The sequence below is a fragment of the Staurois parvus genome, unplaced genomic scaffold (genome assembly GCF_062004578.1).
Source record: "Staurois parvus isolate SC_StPar_1 unplaced genomic scaffold, SC_StPar_1.0 ptg000360l, whole genome shotgun sequence".
Lineage (NCBI taxonomy): Eukaryota > Metazoa > Chordata > Amphibia > Anura > Ranidae > Staurois > Staurois parvus.
In genome coordinates this window covers 520,260-540,777 of record NW_028318156.1, presented here as the reverse complement: position 1 = coordinate 540,777, position 20,518 = coordinate 520,260, and the positions used below count along the sequence as shown (strand labels likewise).

At 41.4% G+C, this 20,518-nt stretch overlaps 1 protein-coding gene across 1 annotated transcript in view; it reads right to left on the bottom strand.

Annotated features, from left to right (window-relative positions):
* The window catches only part of LOC149456543 (protein shisa-9-like), a 179,534-nt gene that overhangs the window by 92,625 nt on the left and 66,391 nt on the right, over window positions 1-20,518 (bottom strand). Inside the window, exon 2 of the mRNA XM_089684849.1 lies at window positions 15,655-15,776. Within this exon, the coding sequence (XP_089540975.1) occupies window positions 15,655-15,776 (122 nt within the window). The remainder of the gene's footprint in view (window positions 1-15,654; window positions 15,777-20,518) is intronic.

Below are 20,518 nucleotides of genomic sequence, written 5' to 3'. Positions count from 1 at the left end.
ACGTCCTCCCAGAACGAGAGAACCGCCTTGCGCCCGTCATTGTACTATATAGCAGGCGGGAGGCGGTCAAGTATTGCGCAAAGTCAATTCCAGGGGTAACGATTAAGTAAAGCACAAAGTTCAGGGGCCAGGATTAGGTAATGCACAGAGTTCAGAGGGCATGTTCTTTTTTTAAACGTATGTTTATTGAAGTTTTGAGAAAAGGTAAGTGTAAAACATGGCCTTGGGGTATCAGAGGGCAGGTTTAAAGTGTTACTAAACCCTGCATTCACTATATCTGGTCTCCCACAGTACAAATAACATGGACATACAATTATTTTAGTAAATATAAACTGCTAAATACCTTTTCTCATCAGCAGTTAGAGCAGTCTTGAGACTTCTATCAGTGTACAGCAGAGCACTAGTTAAAACTGGTAGAAGGAGTTTTCATTTTCCCCTGATTGTCCTATGAGGCTGCAGGACCCCTGACCTTCAGTCTGGACAGCACTGATTGACCCTGTGCTGATCACATGCACTCTCCCAAGGAAAAAAAACTCTCTAGCAATACACACCAAACTGAATATGTCCAAGGCTCTGCTCTATCAGCAGATGGATTGGGGACTGCAGAAGAAGGGGATTATTAGAGAAGACAGGATTAAACATCCTTTTTACACGATGCAGATGATTAACCCCTTAGATTCCACAGTGAGTATAAACAAGAAGCTTTACTGCATATACAGACTAATTTTACTGTTGTGGGTTTAGTAACACTTTAAGTAATGCATAAAGTTCAAGGGTCAGGATTAAGTGATTCTCAGAGTTTAGGGGTCAGGATTAAGTAATGCACAAAGTCCTGGGGTGAGAATTACAGTTGTGTTCAAAATAATAGCAGTCAGACATCACTAACCTGATCAATCACTGTTTTTGGTAGAAATGATATTTCTACATTGCAAATAATTTACCAGCAGGTGTAGTAGAATAATAGAAATCCAACAGACCCAACAGTCATGACATGCATGCTGCTGATTCTGTGTAATTGAATCACTAATTGAAAGGGGCATGTTCAAAATAATAGCAGTGTGGAGTTCTATTAGTGAGGTCAGTCATTCTTTGAAAAACAGGTGACAATTATTGCCCTTATTTAGGGAAGGAAGGCAGCAAATGCTGTACATGCTGTTTACAGTGCATTTCTCTCTGAAATTCTGAGGAAAACAGGTTGTTCCAGACATTGTTCAGAAGAACAGCATACCTTGATTAAAAAGTTGATTGGAGACGGGAAAACATATAAAGAAGTGCAGAAAATGATAGGCTGCTCAGCTAAAATGACCGCAAATGCTTTAAAATGGCAACTTAAACCTGAAAGATGTGTAAGAAAGCGAAAAACTACCATTCGAATGGATAGAAGAATAGCCAAAATGGCAAGGACTCAGCCAACAATCAGCTCCAGGAAGATCAAAGAAGGTGTAAAGTTACCTGTGAGTACTGTTACAATTAGAAGACGCCTATGTGAAGCCAAGCTATCTGCAAGAAGCCCCCGCAAAGTCCCACTGTTGAAAAAAAGACGTGCTGAAGAGGTTACAATTTGCCAAAGAGCACATTGACTGGCCTAAAGAGAAATGGCGCAACATTTTGTTGACTGATGAAAGTAAGATTGTTCTTTTTGGGTCTAGTGGCCGGAGACAGTTTGCCAGACGACCCCCAAACACTGAATTCAAGCCACAGTACACTGTGAAGACAGTGAAGCATGGTTGCGCAAGCATCATTATATGGGGATGTTTCTCATACTACGGTGTTGGGCCTATTTATCGCATACCAGGGATCATGGATCAGTTTGAATACATCAGAATACTTGAAGAGGTCATGCTGCCTTATGCTGAAGAGGAAATGCCCTTGAAATGGGTGTTCCAACAAGACAACAACCCCAAACACACCAGTAAACGTGCAACATCTTGGTTCCAGACCAACAAGATTGACGTTATGGAGTGGCCAGCCCAATCCCCGGATCTTAATCCAATAGAAAACTTGTGGGGTGACATCAAAAATGCAGTTTCTGAGGCAAAACCAAGAAATAGAGAAGAACTGTGGAATGTAGTCCAATCATCCTGGGCTGGAATACCTGTTCACAGGTGCCAGAAGTTGGTTGACTCCATGCAACACAGATGTACAGCAGTTCTCAGAAACAGTGCTTATACAACTAAATATTAATTAAGTGATTCAAAGGAAAGCAAAATCTTCAAACATTTTTCAGTTTATATAGTGAATGTTTGAGTTTGTAAAGAAGAATACAAACACTGCTATTTTTTTGAACGGTCTAATATTCACTTTTCTTCAAATTTTTTAGAGAAACAACACAAATTTGATATATTTTTCTTCATGTTTTGATTTGGAATAGAATGTGTAATGTTCCCAATGCATTTGTGTGTATGGAAATAAAAGCTATTAGAAGGATTTTGAGCTTTATTCACTTTTTTCAACACACTGCAATTATTTTGAACACAACTGTATGTAAAGCACAAAGTTCAGTGGTCAGAATTAGGTACTCGTAAAACACAAAATTCAGGGGTCAGAATTTAGTAACAGAGTTTAGGGGGTCATGATAAAGTAATGCACTAAGATCAGGGGTCAGGTTTAAGTAGTGCACAGAGTAGAGGGATGAAGATCAAGTAGCGAGTTCAAGGGGTCAGAATTAAGTGATTCACAAAGTCCAAGAGTCAAGATTAAGTAATGCACAAAATTCAGGTGTTAAGATAGAGTAATGCACCAAATCCAGGGGTCATGATTAAAGTGTTACTAAACCCAGGACCTTGCATCCACTATATCTGGTCTCCCACAGTCAACAGAACATAAAAGTGCAATTATTTTAGTAAATATAAACTACTAAATACCTTTTCTAATCAGAAGTTAGAGCAGTCTTGTGACTTGTATCTGTGTCCAGCCCAACACTAGCTAAAGCTTGTAGGAGTTTTCTTTCTGCTCTAGGAGGATGCAAATCCCCTGACCTCTGTCTGGATAGTGCTTATTGGCCCTGTGCTGATCACATGCACTCTCCCAAGAAAAAAAAAAAACCTCTCTAGCAATACACACCAAACTGAGCATGTGCATGCCTACGGTTCAGTCTGGAGATAAGTGGTGGTTGCTTGAAAAAGGGGAGCAAAGGATTAACCCCTTAGGTTCCACAGTGAGTATAACAAGCATGCTTTACTGCATATACAGGCTGATTTTACTGTTGTTTGCTTAGTACCACTTTAAAGAATACACAGTTTTAGGGTCAGGATTTAGCAATGCACAGATTTCAGGCATCAAGATTAAGTAATGCACAAAGTCCAGGGACAGGATGAAAGTGATATTATTATTATTATACAGGACTTATATAGTATTAAATCTTCGATAAAAAATAACAAACATGTTATACAATAGTTTTTTACCAAACAGTCCCAATCCTCTTCTTCTCGGGACCCCCGTCGGTGTTCCTGATTCCTCCCTCTTGACCAGTGCCTCCAGTAGCAAGCCGCTTGCTATGGGGGCATTGGTGTGTGCCCGCTCCCGAGCTCCACTCTATGCATCCATAAAACACATATTGTCATAGCTCAGCACTGCTCCCTGCTTTCTCCTCATTGGCTCACTAGCTGTGATTGACAACAGTGGATGCCAGTTGCTCCTGCTGCTGTGACTCAGCCAATGACGAGAGAGAGAGAGAGAGAGAGAGAGAGAGAGAGAGACTCCCGACAGCTGAGGCTCTTGCTGTATCAAGAGGGGGCTCAGGTGAGTATTAGGGAAGCTGTGAGGGGAATAGTACATAGAAAGCTGAAAACATTCAGCCTTTACAACTTACTTTAAGTAATGTACAAAGTTTAGATGTCAAGATTATGTAACGCACAGAGTTCAGGGGTCAAGTTTAGGTAGCACACAGAGTTCAGAGATCAGGATTGGGTAGTGCACAGAATTCAGGGGTAAGAATTAACCACTTGACCTCTGAAAAAGTTTTACTCCCTTCATGACCAGGGCATTTTTTTGCTATTCATTTAACTACTTTAGGTTTTCTATTTTTTGCTATATAAACAAAACAAATACCATAAATGTTGAAAAAAAAAACACCTTTTCTTAGTTTCTGTTATAAAAGTTTGTAAATAATCTTGCTTAATAAATGTAGGCCAAAGTGTATTCTGCTACATTTCTTTGGTAAAAAATAATCAAAATCAGTGTATATTATTTAGTTTGTGTGAAAGTGACTTATTCTTCCAAAGCAAGTACACCTTTGCACACTGGTACTGACTAGAATTCCAGTGTTTCTCTTCACTCTTTTTTTCTCTCTCAGCTGTGACCCCAGTGCTCATGGAGACGGGCAGGGTAGGGGCAAACAAGGCTTCATTCACTGACTGGCTTGTATACAAGGAATTTGTTTTTACACTGTTCTTGCTTATAACAGCAATGGTCACTGTTATAAGCAATAGTTTTAACTGTCATGAATGGCTTTAATTCATGACAGCTTGCTTATTATTGTAATACTGTAATACCACGAAGTATGGGTACATTCTTGTGCCTGGTGCTGCTGCCCACCAGCCAGCAGTAAATGTACTTTTGGCAGACAAAGTAGCACACAGAATTCAATGGTCAGGATTAAGTAATGCACAAAGTTCAGTGGCCAAGATTAAACAATGCACAAAGTTAAGGGGTGGGGATTAAATAATGCACAAAGTTCACAGGTCAGGATTATGTAATGCCCAGAGTTCAGGGGTCAGGATTAAGTAATGCGCAAAATCCAGGAGTCGGGATTAATAATGCACAAAGTGTAGGGGTCAGGATTAAGTAATGCATAAAGTTCAGGGGTCAGGTTTAACCACTTCCAGACCGGACACTTTTACCCCCTTCCTGACCAGGGCAATTTTCAGCTTTTAGCGCTATCACACTTTGAATGACAATTGCGCGGTCATGCAACACTGTACCCAAATGAATTTTTTACCATTTTTTTGAGATAGATAAAGCTTTATTTTGGTGGTATTTATTCACCACTGGGATTTGTATTTTTTTTGCTATGTAAATGAAATGTCCAAAAATTTTGAAAAAAAGTGTTTTTTTTATAACATTTTGCAAATAAATAATATTTCATCATAAATCTTAGCCAAAATTTATTCCGTTATCTTTTTAGTAAAAAAAAAAAATCCAAATTAGTTTATAAGCAAAAATTATTATTTTTAAACATTTTTTTTTTACATTTTTATTTTATTTTTTTATATTATTATTTTTTATTTATTTTTTATTTTTTTACATACTGTCACCCTAGCAGTACAGTGTCACCATGGTGACACTGTACTACTTGTGAGGGGTGATGAAGATTTTTTTTTTTTTTTTTTTTACACTGATTGCTTTTACACCCATATAGGATGTAAAAGCAATCATCTCTCTTTCTCTCTGTGTGCATTCTTGCACTCATTGAGAAGAACTGAGTGAGCTGTGATTGGTCACAGCTTATCACATGGTACAAGGCTGTTGTGAATAGCCTTGTACCATGTGACCTCTGTGATCATTCACAGATTTCACACATAGTAAGCAATGATGTCAGAAGTGACATCTTGCTTACTACTTTGCATGTGATCACTGATTGGCCAATCAGTGATCACATGATCGGGACCTCGTACAGAGGTCCCGTCCGACGATCGGTGTTTCACTGTGTCCCAGGGAGCGCGCACAAGCAGGGTGCGGGGAGGCCATTTATAGACGGCCACCCGACCCTGCAGTGCCACCGTCCGGCCGTTTATATACAACGGCCGGTCGGGAAGTGGTTAAGTAGCGCACAGAGTTCAGGGGTAAGGATTAAGTAGCACACAGAGTTCAAGGAACAGAATTACCGTATTTTTCGCTCCATAAGACGCACCTGACCATAAGACGCACCTATGTTTTAGAGACAAACAAGATAAAAACTATTCTGAACCAATGGACTGCAGACACAGTACAGGAGATGACCAGAGACTGCAGACATAGTACAGGAGATGACCAGAGACTGCAGACAGTACAGGAGATGACCAGAGACTGCAGACATAGTACAGGAGATGACCAGAGACTGCGGACACAGCACAGGAGATGACCAGAGACTGCGGACACAGCACAGGAGATGACCAGAGACTGCAGACATAGTACAAGAGATGACCAGAGACTATGGACACAGTACAGGAGATGACCAGAGACTGCGGACACAGTACAGGAGATGACCAGAGACAGCGGACACAGTACAGGAGATGACCAGAGACAGCGGACCGTACAGGAGATGACCAGAGACTGCGGACATAGTACAGGAGATGAACAGAGACTGCGGACAGTACAGGGGATGACCAGAGACTGCGGACAGTACACGGGATGACCAGAGACTGCGGACAGTACACGGGATGACCAGAGACTGCGGACAGTATAGGGGATGACCAAGACACTGCGGACAGTACAAGAGATAACCAGAGACTGCGGACAGTGCAGGAGATGACCAGAGACTGCGGACATAGTACAGGGGATGACCAGAGACTGTGGACCGTGCAGGAGATGACCAGAGACTGTGGACAGTACAGGGGATGACCAGAGACTGCGGACAGTATAGGGGATGACCAAGACACTGCGGACAGTGCAAGAGATGACCAGAGACTGCGGACAGTGCAGGAGATGACCAGAGACTGCGGACATAGTACAGGGGATGACCAGAGACTGTGGACCGTGCAGGAGATGACCAGAGACTGCGGACATAGTACAGGGGATGACCAGAGACTGCGGACAGTGCAGGAGATGACCAGAGACTGCGGACATAGTACAGGGGATGACCAGAGACTGTGGACCGTGCAGGAGATGACCAGAGACTGCGGACATAGTACAGGGGATGACCAGAGACTGCGGACAGTGCAGGAGATGACCAGAGACTGCGGACATGTGTCCCAGAAGACCTGTCATGTGTCCCAGAAGACGCCGTACCATTCACAAAGTGCAGCTCGCGCATGCTCACTGGGCACCCGGCTGTCAAGCCGAGAGCCCACACTAAAGAAGCCGGCGCGGGAAGACTGCGCAGCGATGGAGCAAGGAACAGGTAATGTCCCTCTGCAGAGCGGAGCGGCCGGCCGGGTATTCTGACACGGCGGTGGTGGAAATACCGGACCGGCCGCTCCATATTTGCTCCATAAGACGCACTGACATTTTCCCCCCTTTTTTGAGGAGAAAAAAGTGCGTCTTATGGAGCAAAAAATACGGTAGGTAGCGCACAGAGTTCAGGGGTAAGGATTAAGTTGTGTACAGGGTTCAGGGGTCAGGATTATGTAATGCACAAAGCTCAGGGTTCAGGATTAATTAACACACAAAGTTCAGGTGTCAGGATTATTATTATTATTATTATTATTATTATACAGTATTTATAAAGCGCCAATAGTTCGCTCAGCGCTGTACATTACAAGGGGGAGAGAACATGTGACAGAACAACAACAATACAATGCAAAACATGAGGGGATTGAGGGCCCTGCTCTTTCGAGCTTACAATCTAGGAGGGAGGGGATAGTGGTACAGGAGGAGATAGCTGTGGGGGATGGAGTGGTAGGAAGAGTGGAGGAGGTCGGCAAGTTAGCAGGGGGTGGGGTAGGCTTCCCTGAAGAGATGGGTTTTCAGGGTGTGCCTAAAGGAGAGGAGAGTAGGTGATAATCTTATGGGTTGGGGCAGGGAGTTCCAGAGGATGGGTGACACCCTGGAGAAGTCCTGGAGGCGGGCATGGGAGGAGGAGACCAGGGAACTAGAGAGAAGGAGGTCTTGTGAGGAGCGGAGTGTGCGTGCTGGGTGGTACTTGGATATTAGGTCAGTGATGTAGTTCGGGGCAGTATGGTGGACGGCTTTGTACGTCAGTGTTAGGATTTTGAATTTGATCTGTTGCACAATCGGAAGCCAGTGGAGGGATTGGCAGAGGGGGGTGGCGGAGATGGAGTGGTTGGAAAGGTGAATGAGTCTGGCAGCCATGTTCAGGATCGACTGAAGCAGGGATAGCCAGCAGTGAGGCAGGCCAGTGAGGAGGGAGTTGCAGTAGTCGAGTCGTGATATGATGAGGGAGTGGATGAGCTGTTTAGTGGTTTCTGGGGTTAGGAACGTGCGTATTTTGGAGTCTGCATGAGCTTGTTAAAGATTGGACTTGGGGCTGGAAGGATAGGTTGGAGTCCAGAATGACACCAAGTACTCTGGTCTGCGGGGCGGGTTTGATGGTGGCGTTGTTGGATGTGATGGAGAAGTCAAGGGGGGGTGGTGTCCGGGCTGGGGGGAAGACAAGAAACTCAGTTTTGGAGAGGTTCAGTTTAAGGAAGTGGAGCGACATCCAGTCAGATATGTCGCTCAGTAGGTGTGTGATTCGGGCGGAGACTGAGGTGGTGAGGTGGGGGGTTGAGAGATAGATTTGTGTGTCGTCAGCATATAGGTGGTAGTTGAAGCCGTGAGAGTGTATGAGTTGGCTAAGGGAGGAGGTGTATATGGAGAAGAGAAGGGGCCCGAGGATGGAGCCCTGAGGGACCCCAACAGAGAGGGGGAGTGAAGGGGAGGTGGTAGCATTATAGGCAACGCTGAAAAAGCGTTGTGACATGTAGGATGAGAGCCAGGAGAGAGCAGAATCTCTGAGGCCGAGGGAGTGTAGTTTTTTGAGGAGGAGGGGGTGGTCGACTGTGTCAAAGGCCGCAGAGAGGTCAAGGAGTAGGAGCACTGAATAGTGGCCATTAGCTTTGGCGGTTAGCAGGTCGTTGGAGAGTTTGAGTAAGGCAGTTTCGGTGGAGTGTAGGGGACAGAAGCCGTACTGTAGGGGATCGAGAAGGTTGTTGTCGTTGAGGTGAGAGCTTAGGCGGGTGTAGACTAGGCGCTTGAGGAGTTTGGATGTAAATGGGAGCAGGGAGATGGGTCTGAGGTTGGTTGGGTCATTGGGGTCCAGGGAGGGCTTTTTAAGTATGGGGGTAATGTGTGCATGATTAGTAGCACACAGAGTTCACATGTAATGTTTAACCACTTGCCACCCAGCCACCGCATTAAAACGGTTGCAGGGCGGCATGGGCAGGCAAAACCACGTTTTAAAACGTAGTTTTGCAAAACAGGTAGGGGGCACCCGCGAGGAGAGTGCCCGTCCTACATGTCCCGCGGGTGTCAGCAGCGGGTGTCAGCCGCCGGGTCACGGCCGGTGATTACCGGCCGTTTCCCCGCGATTCACGGTGATCGCTGACACAGAGCAGGGCTGCATTGTTTACACACAGCCCTGTTCTGTGCCAGTTCTCTGACAGCTCGTGACAAGCTGCAGAGAACTGACACAGCTCCCTCGATCAGCCTGTCCCTGTCCAGCACACACCCCCGCCCCCTAGTAAAACACTCCCCTCACACAGTAAACTCTAAAAATGTTACCCCCTTCCTCCCCAGTGCCATTAGTACAGTGTCAGTGGGTTTTTTTTTCACTGATCACTGTATTGGTGTTACTGGGGATGTCAGTGACCCCAAGTCAGTTCCCCCCCAGTGTCAAAATGTCCGCCGCAGTCCCGTAGTTCTGCCATAAGTCACTGATCGCCGCCATATGTCGCTGATCGCCGCCATTATTAGTATAAATAAAAATAAAAAATCCCAGTATCTTTCCCGCCATTTGGAAACGCTAAAACTTTCATGTAAACCAATTAATTTACACGTATTGGGATTTTTTTTAGCAAAGACATGTTGCAGAATGCATTTTGGATGAAATTTGTGACAAAATTAGATTTTTAAATTTTTTTTACTGGACATGTTTTATAGCAAAAAGTCCAAAATATTGTTTTTTTTTCTCAAAATTGTCAGCCTTTTTTTTTATAGCGCAAAAATTTAAAAACGCACAGGTGATCAAATACCACCAAAAGAAAGCTCAATTTGTGGGAAAAAAAGGATGTAAATTTAATTTGGGTGCAGTGTTGCATCACCGCGCAATTGTCAGTTAAAGTAACGCAGCGCCATAACACAAACCTCTTCTGTAACCGCTTCCTGACCACCCTACTGCAGAAATACTGCTACAGGGCAGCATGGGTACGCAAAATCACATATATATATATATATATATATATATATATATATATATATACGTGATTCGCACTCCCGTGGTATTCACACCCCTCCCAGATAGCGTCAGATTGCCCCTCAGTACACCAGTCATCACGTTTAACCCCTTGATTGCCAGGAGCATGCTCATGTACAATAATCCTCCATTGCTCGTATAGTGTCTGAACGGGTCAATATCTTTGATCAGGTCAGCACTATACCAGCGCTCACATTAGTATAGCGTCCCCAAAAATGCAGCGTTAGCGGGATCAGCCCCTGCACTTGCAAACACCTGCGTTTAGCCCCTACGCTTACCCCCCCCTTCTCCCCCAGCAAATTTTGATGACTCTCATATGCAGCAGAGTGCCAGTACTAGTGCCGCTCTACCTTTTGGTGAACTATCGAGTACCAGCGGTCTAGTACATCCTGGTCTTTCACATACCTCCTTGATTTTTGGAGCTGTTTTTCACGGATATTGTATGCGTTGATTGTGGATCAAAGCAGTTTATATGCACAACAATTTATTGCCGCCAACCCAAATTGAAACTTTGCCAGAGCATTCGCATGGAAACTCATTACGGTTTTCAAATTTACATTTTTTTTGGGCCTAACCCTCAACATGGGCATTACTAAAAGAAATGAATTGCGGTTGTATTGGTCCACAGACCCGATTCATCATGTGCCGTGTTCTCTGCTGCCATGGCCAGGCATAGATATGAGAGTATAATGTGTTTTATGCATTTCAGCGACAATACACTGTCATCCTCGGGGTAACCCTGAATTTGATCGGCTCCACAAAATTCAGCCCCTTGTAAATCACCTTAACCTAAAATTTGCAGATGTCTATACTCCCCAGCAAAACATCTGCGTTGATGAGTCCCTTATTAATTTTTCTGGCCGCCTTGCATTCAAACAATTTCTCCCCAGCAAGCGTGCCAGATATGGGGTCAAGATGTAGAAGACCTGTGAGAGGACAACAGGCTATACTTATAAGTTTCGGATTTACGAGGGAAAAGATAGTCACGTGGAGCCCGCCCAGATGCCCAGACTACATGGGGAGCAGTGGCAAGATAGTTTGGGACTTGGTGTCATCATTTCTCCATATGGGGTACCACTTATACGTGGACAATTTTTATTCAAGCGTGCCTCTATTTAGACATTTGTACAATCTTGGAACTGGCACTTGTGGCAAAGTGTAACCTAATGTGTGCCCACCATTAGAAGTGGGTGGATGCAGGGTGGTATATTCTAATGGTGGGCATACCACACACTTTTTCTGGCAGAGATTTCTTTTCATTTTTTTTTTCAGTCCACTGGCTGGATACAAAAAAAAAGAGCATATATAACCAACAAGGACCAGCGATGTACTGGTACATCACTGGATTTGAATGGTTATACCAGGATGATGCCTACAGCTGCATTTTTTTCAGCCGGTGATCGTCTTTCATGTAAAAGCAATCCTAGTGGCTAATTAGCTGCAAGATTGCTTTTACAAGCAGTGGGAGATGATGTCCCCCCTTCCCTGCTGCCTTTCACGGCCTTCTCGGGCAGTCCCGTGCCATCAGGGGAACCTGAGAATGCAGCCGGTGTTTCTGCCAGCTGTCCATAGAGCTGATTGGAGACCAGAATGGTGCCAATCATCTCTATAGTCTAAGAATTCGGAAGCTACAAGCATTTCATCACTTCAGTTTCGCACGATATAAACAGCGCCATTTGGAAATTGGGAAAGCATCTGATCACACCGATTTTGGTTTGATTAAATAATGTAAGGGCAGAGGAGATATCTAGAGTGTGATAGACCCCAGATTTCTGAAAAGAGAATATATGACAATGCCCATTGAAGTTATAGGGGATATTTGCATTCCCTGTTATAGCATTAAAAGTGCTAAAAAAAAAAAAATGAAAAGGTACAATGTAAAAATAATTTTAAAAAATGAAAATAAATTAAAAAAAAAATTGCCACTGCCATGCGCGTACACCTGTGTGCACAAGCCTTGACCCTGTGCCGTTATGTAAACAGCGGTTGCACCATGCATGTGAGGTATTGCCGTGAACGTCAGATCAAGGGCAGTAATTCTAACACTAGACCTCCTCTGGAAATCTAAAATGGTGGCTTTTAAAGGCTTTTAAAGCGCTGCCTATGGATATTAAAAATGTTTGCAGTTTGTCGCCATTGAACGGGGCATGCACAGTTTTAAAGTATGTCATGTTTGGTATCTATTTACTCGGCATACCATTATCTTTTATACTTTACCAAACAATTGGCCAATATATTGTGTTTTTGTGCATTAAAAGTAAAAAAGTGTATTTTTTTAAAAAAATTGCATTTTATTCACTAGGGTGTCTGCTTTAAAAAAAATATATAATGTTTGGGGGTTTAAATTAATTTCCTAGCAAAAAATACTGATTTTTTTTCATGTGAACAAAAAGGCTTAGTCTTCAGGTGGGTAGAAGAGTGAGTGATGTGTGGCATAAACGTCTAATGCTGGGCATAAAACGCCCCCACCCCCCAAAATGACCCCTTGTTGGAGTAGTCACCCCAAACTATTTGCTGAGAGGCATGTTGAATCAATAGAAGAATTTATTTTTTTACCACAAGTTTTTGGAAAATGACAAAAATAAAAAAATTTTTTCTACACAAAATTGTCACTTAAATGATTTACTGCTCACACATGCCATGGTTATATGTGGAATTACTCCCCAAAATACATTTTGCTACTTCTCCCGAGTATGGGGGTACCACATGTGAGAGACTTTTTGGCAGTCTAGCCAAGTACAGGACCCCAAAATCCAATAAGCACCTTCAGGCTTTTAAAGGGCTTTATTTCCTCATTACACTTCCAGACTACCTATCACAGTTTCGGAGGCCATGAAATGCCAGGATAGCACCTAGCCCCCCCATATTACCCCTTTTTGGAAAGTAGACACCCCAAGGAATTTGATAAAAAGCACGGTAAGTATTTTGCAGATCTCATTTGTTGCCACAAGTTTTTGGAAAATGAAGAAAAAAAACATTTTTTCTATTTTTTTTTTTATATTTCAAAACCTTGTGAGAAAAAAAATGAGATCTGCAAAATACTCACCATGCTTCTTTTTAAATTCCTTGGGGTGTCTACTTTCCAGAAAGGGGTCATTTGGGGTGGTTTGGGGCTATCCTGGCATGTCAGGGCCTTCGAAACTGTGATAGGTAGTAAGGAAGTGTAATGAGGAAGTTACGCACCTTCAGGCTTTCAAAATGGTCATTGGTGGTATCCCCATACTCAGTAGAAGTAGCAGAATGTATTTTGGGGTGTAATCCCAAATATACCCATGGCTTGTGCGAGAAATAAATCATTTAAATGACAACTTCGTGTAAAAAAAAAAAAAAAAATAAAGTTTTTGTCATTTTCCCGAAACTTGTGGAAAAAAAATAAATCTTCCATGGACTCAATATGCCTCTCAGCAGATAGCTTAGGGTGTCTAATTTCCAAAAAGGGGTCATTTGAGGGTGTTTTTACTATTCTGGTATTTTAGCACCTCAAGAAATGTGATGGGCAGTCATAAAGTAAAAGCTATGTAAATTCCATTATCTATACCATAGTTTGTAGACGCTATAACTTTCACAAAAATCAATCAATATACACTTATTGGGATTTTTTTAATCAAAAACATGTAGCAGAATACATTTTGGCCTAAATGTATGACGAAATTTGAGTTTTTTAGATATTTTTTATGACCAAAATGAGAAAATATTGTTTTTTTCAAAAAAACATTTTTTTCTTCAAAAATTTTTCTGCTTATAGCACCAAAAATAAAAAGTGCACAGGTGATCAAATGCCACCAAAATAATGCTCTATTTGTGTTAAAAAAAGGACATAAATTTCATTTATGTACCGTATTGCATGACCGCGCAATTGTCCGTTAAACTAGCGCAGCGCTGTATAGCAAAAAAATGTTGTAAATTGCAGTATCTATACCATAGTTTGTAGATGCTATAACTTTCACGCAAAGCAATCAATATACACTTATTGGGATTTTTTTTGCTAAAAACATGGAGCAGAATACATTGTGGCCTAAATTTATAACTAACTTTGAGTTTACTATATATTTTTTATAGCTGAAAGTAAAAAATATAGTTTTTCTTCAAAATATTTGGTTTTTTTTGTTTATAGCATGAAAAATAAATAGCGCACAGGTGATCAAATACCACAGAAAGAAAGCTCTATTTGTGTGAAAAAAAGGACGTAAATTTCGTTTAGGTGCAGCATTGCATGACCGCGCAATTATCAGTTGAATTAGTGCAGCGCTGAGTAGCAAAAAGAGGCCTGGTCAATAAGGGGGGTAAATCCTCAGGAGCTCAAGTGGTTAAGTAGAACCCAGAGCTCAGGAGTCCGGATTAAGTGAAACAGAGAGTGCAAGGGTCAGAGTTAGGTTATGCACAGAGTTCAGGAGTCAGAATTAAGTAATGTACAGCGTTCAGGGATCAGGAAAGAGACACTGGGTGTGTTCTGGGCCATGGACCAGCACTCACATAACTGTAAAATTAGGAGCAACGGATGTGTCCATGCAGCTTCTGTGTCCCAATTGACATGAATGGGACTGCCTTCAAGGGGATTCATTGAATGCCTGTGCACCCCTTTGGAGGTAAGCATGGCCTTCACTCATGTGTACACTGTACTATGTCTGTGTGGATGAGGCTTTATATTTATGCAATACAATTATTATTGCTAGCTGTCCTTAGAAGGATTAGACTTTATTGACTAAGGCAGACCACAGATTGTGAATTTCTTTCCTGTAACCATGGGTTGCAAGAAAGAAATGTGCTTGATTCCTCGATTAACACAGTGGGTAGGCTGGGAAAGCTGTCCCTGCCAGAAGAAGACAGTAATTATTATTAGAAGCTATAACAGCCGCTAGCGATTGTCAAATGCAAAATCCAGGAGGCTGGTTGTGCCCAAGTTGATCGATTCATCACCTTAGGTACATTAAACCTGCCCATACATGGTTTTGAATCTCGGCCAGTCCCTGCTGAAACGGACGAGATTCGAACTGTCTATGGCTGGCTTAATAGCTATTGGTTTTAGTCCAGTGCCGAAATGATGGTAGACTATATACATCTGCATAATGTCCATGTTTATGTACTGATCCCTTTATTTAAAGTCACTCTGTGTTCAGATTGTGTCCCCTTATGTCCCCCTATTCTTACATCTATGAACAGTTTTAGCCCCAGTATAGGAAGATAACATGTAGTTTTAGAAGATTAAAGGTATCACTACTTCTGACCTTATATTGTTAAACTTTGAATATTAGAGATTTACAAAGAATTTGAAACTTATATTATAAAATAATATATTATTTATAACACTTTATAAAGAATCATAACTTAGTTACAATACCATTTCAAACAGATTTACCAAAGTACTACATAAAAGAAACTAATGTAAATGCAGAGTAACATACTTGTTAATCAAAAAATCTGCATGTACAGAAATCTTATAAATAGAACTTTTGTTAACAAGAAAACTTGCTTCCACCTATTTATATTTACTTTAATTGAGAAGGGAATGAGCAAGAGAAAATTAAACTGCAAAGTAAATACCCTAGTACATTTTTGAATACACACAGGCAGTGCAAAAGCAAAGAGGCTTTCTGGTATCTCACCTATACTATTCCGTGGTGATATTCTTGGTATAACTTCTGTGATTTGGACCTGTACACTCCCTCGATGCCCATCACTTAAGAAGTCAATTTGAGCTGGTTGCTTCAGGAGATCAGTCAGAGTTCTGAAAACAAGTACAAAAATACTGTAACACTCATTAATTTTTTTTACCTTTTCATATGAGCAAAGTATTGTTTTCCAGTAGTAATACTACTATACTGTATTTTTAAAAGCTTTTTTTTACATCTATTGCTTTTCAGTTAAGTGACAGTATACTGTGAAAACATAATCTAAATCTATCACCAGTCCAAGGAACAGGGAAAATATATATATTTTTTACTTCTTTATTTAAAGAAGGTTTTCATTACATACGAAGATAGTATAAGGTGTTTTGTCACAAAGTCAACAATATTGACATTGTATATCATTGTGTCATAATATGTAATGCAGGGTACACACAATGTGGAAACTGGACAAAAAAAAACAACACATTCGGAGAGATTGTCTGATAATCTATTCATTAGTACGCAGCTTTTGAGAGCCAGTCGTGACAGCTCATGTAAAAATAACCGAAGGGACAAGCACGAAAATTTTTCTGGTAAGATAACAGAAGAAACGATTATTGTGCATTTAGTATAGTACTTGTTCAGAAAAAATTCAGTGACCAAGAGCATGCATGCTTGGAAATGAAAGAATACATTACAATACAACACATTACATCACTTCCGAAGTTGTATGCTGTCTTATGAGAATTTTCAAACCTGTATTAACCTATTCATTTTTTATATGAGACTAGCATGCAGAAACAATGGAAGATCATTCGTCCGATATTCTCATCATGTGCACTAGGCATAGGATGATATAATAAGGTAATTTGATCGATTGTTATCACATCTTGATCTTCACAGCTTACATATAAATTTTGTTCCTGAAAATAGAGAAGACCGTGCTCCATACACAGTGATGATACCCAATTTTTTTATCAAGAATAGGGAGTCTTATGTAATAGAACATATAGGAAAAACTTTAGAATTATGAATAGGAAAATCTAAAAGTAGATAGGGAAAAAAAAAAGATAGGATAAAATCATGCTGGAAATGTGGCCTGCTGTCCAAGGGATTGCAACCTGATAAATGAGCGAGGAAAGAGAGAGAGGGGGGAAGAAAAAAAAGGGGGGTATAGCAGTAGGGAGAGTGTTGAGTGGAGAGCTATGGCCTAATTCACTCTAGAGAGCAGATGCCAGACATGGTTCCTGTGGGTTTTCAACATCTGTTCCGCTGTGAATCAAGCATCAAACGTTTGTCTACAGATCATGTACTTAGCAGCCTATGATCATTGTTTGTACGTGAATGAGTATTTAAAATCGTTTCAGTAAAACCATTTATTGTTCTGGTCTGAGATCCTATCCCTAAGAGCTGCTGTAACATCCACCATTTCTTGTATAGTATTCACCCTCAGAGTTGGTGGAGACAAGCTTTTCCATGAGCTAGGGTACACGCCTTGGCTGTGTTTAGAAACGGTATAAACATGGATTTCTTGTAGCATTTACTAGACATTGAGGTAAGGTGGAGGAGGACTGCCACTGGGTTGTTGAGCAGAGAGAAACCAGTGATTTGTTGTATAATCTTTAGGCCAGGTCACCAGAAGGATTGCAGGAGAGAGCAATCCCAAAATATATGTAATAAGGTACAGATCTGTAGCAAAAAAAACTATAACAGACATGCCTCAAAACAATTTTCATTTAACATTCCAACCTTCTTGCTTTAAGAAACACCTAAAAAAAGAAAGAAAAGAAAGAAAACTGTAATCAATTGCAAATCAAGATGATTTTCCTAGATTTCTGGATCTACTTACTATACCACAGGTGGACTTTGAGGATTGGCAGTTTCTGGAGGACATTCCAGTACCCAGACCCCAATGCCAATGTCAACCGGCTCTCCAGCACACTCAACGTATGTGCCTTACCAGAAGAGATACTTTTGGGGAAGTCTCCATGGAGAATGGATGAGGTCTCTTCCTGAACTATGTGTTCACCATGTGAGACTCTTCTATCTCAGGGTTAAATGAACTCTGCACTTGAATTTAATGTGTATTAATTGGCAGACTTTCAAAAGCTGCATTAGCTTGCCGGGGGGTGGGGGGGGTTACTGGGGGGCATAGAGGTGGGACAGAGAGGTATGTGCACCCCAATTAATGCCAGGGGTTGGCAATCTAACCTGGGTTGATTAGATTATACCTACATTTTGAGATGTGTTCCTCTTGCCACTTCACCCCTCCTACTCACCTACCTGCCCTGCACTTTCTTTTTAAACCCCAGAGTTGAATGGCCTTCACTCTTATAGAGTATTTTGTTGTAATGCTCATTCTTCACAATTGTCCTAAGGTTACTTTTAACAATATGTTTTTTTGGTTTTTTTCGTACATTTGTCTGGGTGGCTGCTACAGCAGAAGCTACATGCTACTTTCCACCATGTTCCCCAGTTGTAGCCATTATCCTTATTCTGGAGACCATACTGTGAGCCACAGTCTGCAGGGGTCTCTGGTAGATGTCATGGTATACACCTCACCCAACCCCTACATTTTTTGTAGTAACTGCCATATGTTGCCTAGTTCAGATGTTTTTGGTTTCCTTCCTGATGTATACTCTCTTGGTTGCACACACTCTCTGAGTTCTGCTCAAGATCAAGGGGAAAAAAAAACAAGTGTGCTTTTTTTCCATCAGTAAAAAGGGACAGATTACAACACTCTTTTTTTTAGCAGGTATCATACCACTACAACAATCTACGTATATAATCCCAGTGTTGACCTCTCTACTATTTTAAATGTGAATTTAAAATGTTAGATTTGTCTCATTGTTTCTGAATCTGGATCAAAGCTTTTTAGCTTGCCTCTTGAAATAGTCTGCCTACTTTAAAGTAAAACAAATATAAACTGGAACAACTATCCTTAAAGAGGAGTACATGTATGTGTGTATTGGGGGGAGGGGGGGGGCGTATAAGCTACCTGTCACCCTTTAGTGCTATTTAACATCTTTACCCTAAACAATTTGACAATTCCCCACTTTCAGCAATACGATGGATTTACAAACTTTCACACTGATCTTGTACTTGGGCAATTAACATCTTTTATATACTCAATGATAATTGTATTAGGTGACTGAGTTACCTGCGTGTTTATAAATGCTAGGGTATTTCTTGACATGCATTAGAGCCTAAAAAAGCTGCTTGGATGAGCAGTAAAATATATTCAACATTATAGAAGTCCAATAGCTTATGACTAACAATAGTTATCAATACCCGGATATATGAGAACCACCACAGACATATTGGCAATAATTGCGGGGTGTATAGTGTGAAACTGGTAGGTGAATGTTAGAAAACACCGAAGAGACATGGAGGATTACAGAAACCACCTACACTGTAACCGTAGATTGTGATATCACAAACTTACTTTTCGCAGTTTTTGCTTGGGTTCAGCATTGGAAAGTCAAAGGACAAATAAGATTTTACAGATGGCTAAAAACTGCAAAATGAATGTGTGAGAAGACCCTCTGACAATGGCTTCAGCTTGCCATAAAAATCCAGTAGGAAATACAAAAGTGCAACAAATTTCTTTCACGATACCTTTAACCTTAGCAGAATCAGTTGATCCTTCAGTTGATATCTGTTCAAAATGCCTACAAATATAGTTATTTGTAGGTATGGCACTTCCTTGCAAACATCCAAGACAGCAAGCTGCAAGTGATGAGCCACACAATGTATACTGATCATCTGTGGGCAGATGTCTTTCATCTGGACTGCAAAACCAGACTTGTGGCCATATATATAAATAAATATAAATCACAAAAATGTCCTTAATATCAAATGTAATGTGAAAAGTCCAACGCCAGAAATTGAACTTGCTTAATATCTTCAAAACTTCATGTGAAAAACCACAAAACACCGTGCTCCAATGCACCACCAAATAGATTAATAAACTCACCAGAGCACAATGCTGGTCAGACTATAAACCAGCACAAGCACTTCTGCTCTGGGAGCAACGATCTGCAGATGAACACCAGCGTATATGGGACAATTCAGAATAGCATACACATCTTCTCAAACTCGAAATGGGCTCAGAAAGCAAGAGAGGAGAAAACTCATAGTGTAGCAATGTTAAAAAAGGATTTATTTGTAACACATAGTATAAAACTCACAATAACTGGTACCCGAGCCGACACCAGCATAAACAGCGTTCACAGCAAAACAACCCAGCCTCCTTCGGCATCCACAGATGGCGACAGTTCGCCGAACGGCCCTGACCAGGAATAAACTGGCCAGTATTGACCAAAAGACTTCCAGATGTCATAAATGTTCATTGTGAAGACACATCATATTTGTACGTGGTTTGTAAGAGAAATAAAACGTATGGCAAGAGAGAATTGGCTCACATTTGCAAAGCACCAACACTTAACTAAAAGGACAATACAAGAAACTCTTCCATGTTTGCACATAATCAATGTTCATGGAGTTGGTTTGCTTCTATCCCCACTGAGTACCTTTCAAGTCCTCCATAACCCTCCCTCTCTATCCTTCTCTTCTTTCGAGACTCACTGCATTCTGTTTTCTCCCATTTCTCTGAGGATTGCAGTGATCTACTGGCCTCCTGGACCGATGTCCCACTTTCTTGATGACATCTCTGCCTGGCTACCCTACTTTTTCTCCTCTGAAGTACCCACTATCATTCTCGGAGCTTTTAACATCCCTATTAATTTTAACAACCCAGCTACATCCCAGCTCTTCAACCTAACGTCATCTTTTGCCTTAACACAATGGACACAGTCCTCCACTCAATCTTAATGGAATACATTAGACCTTGTTTTCTCCC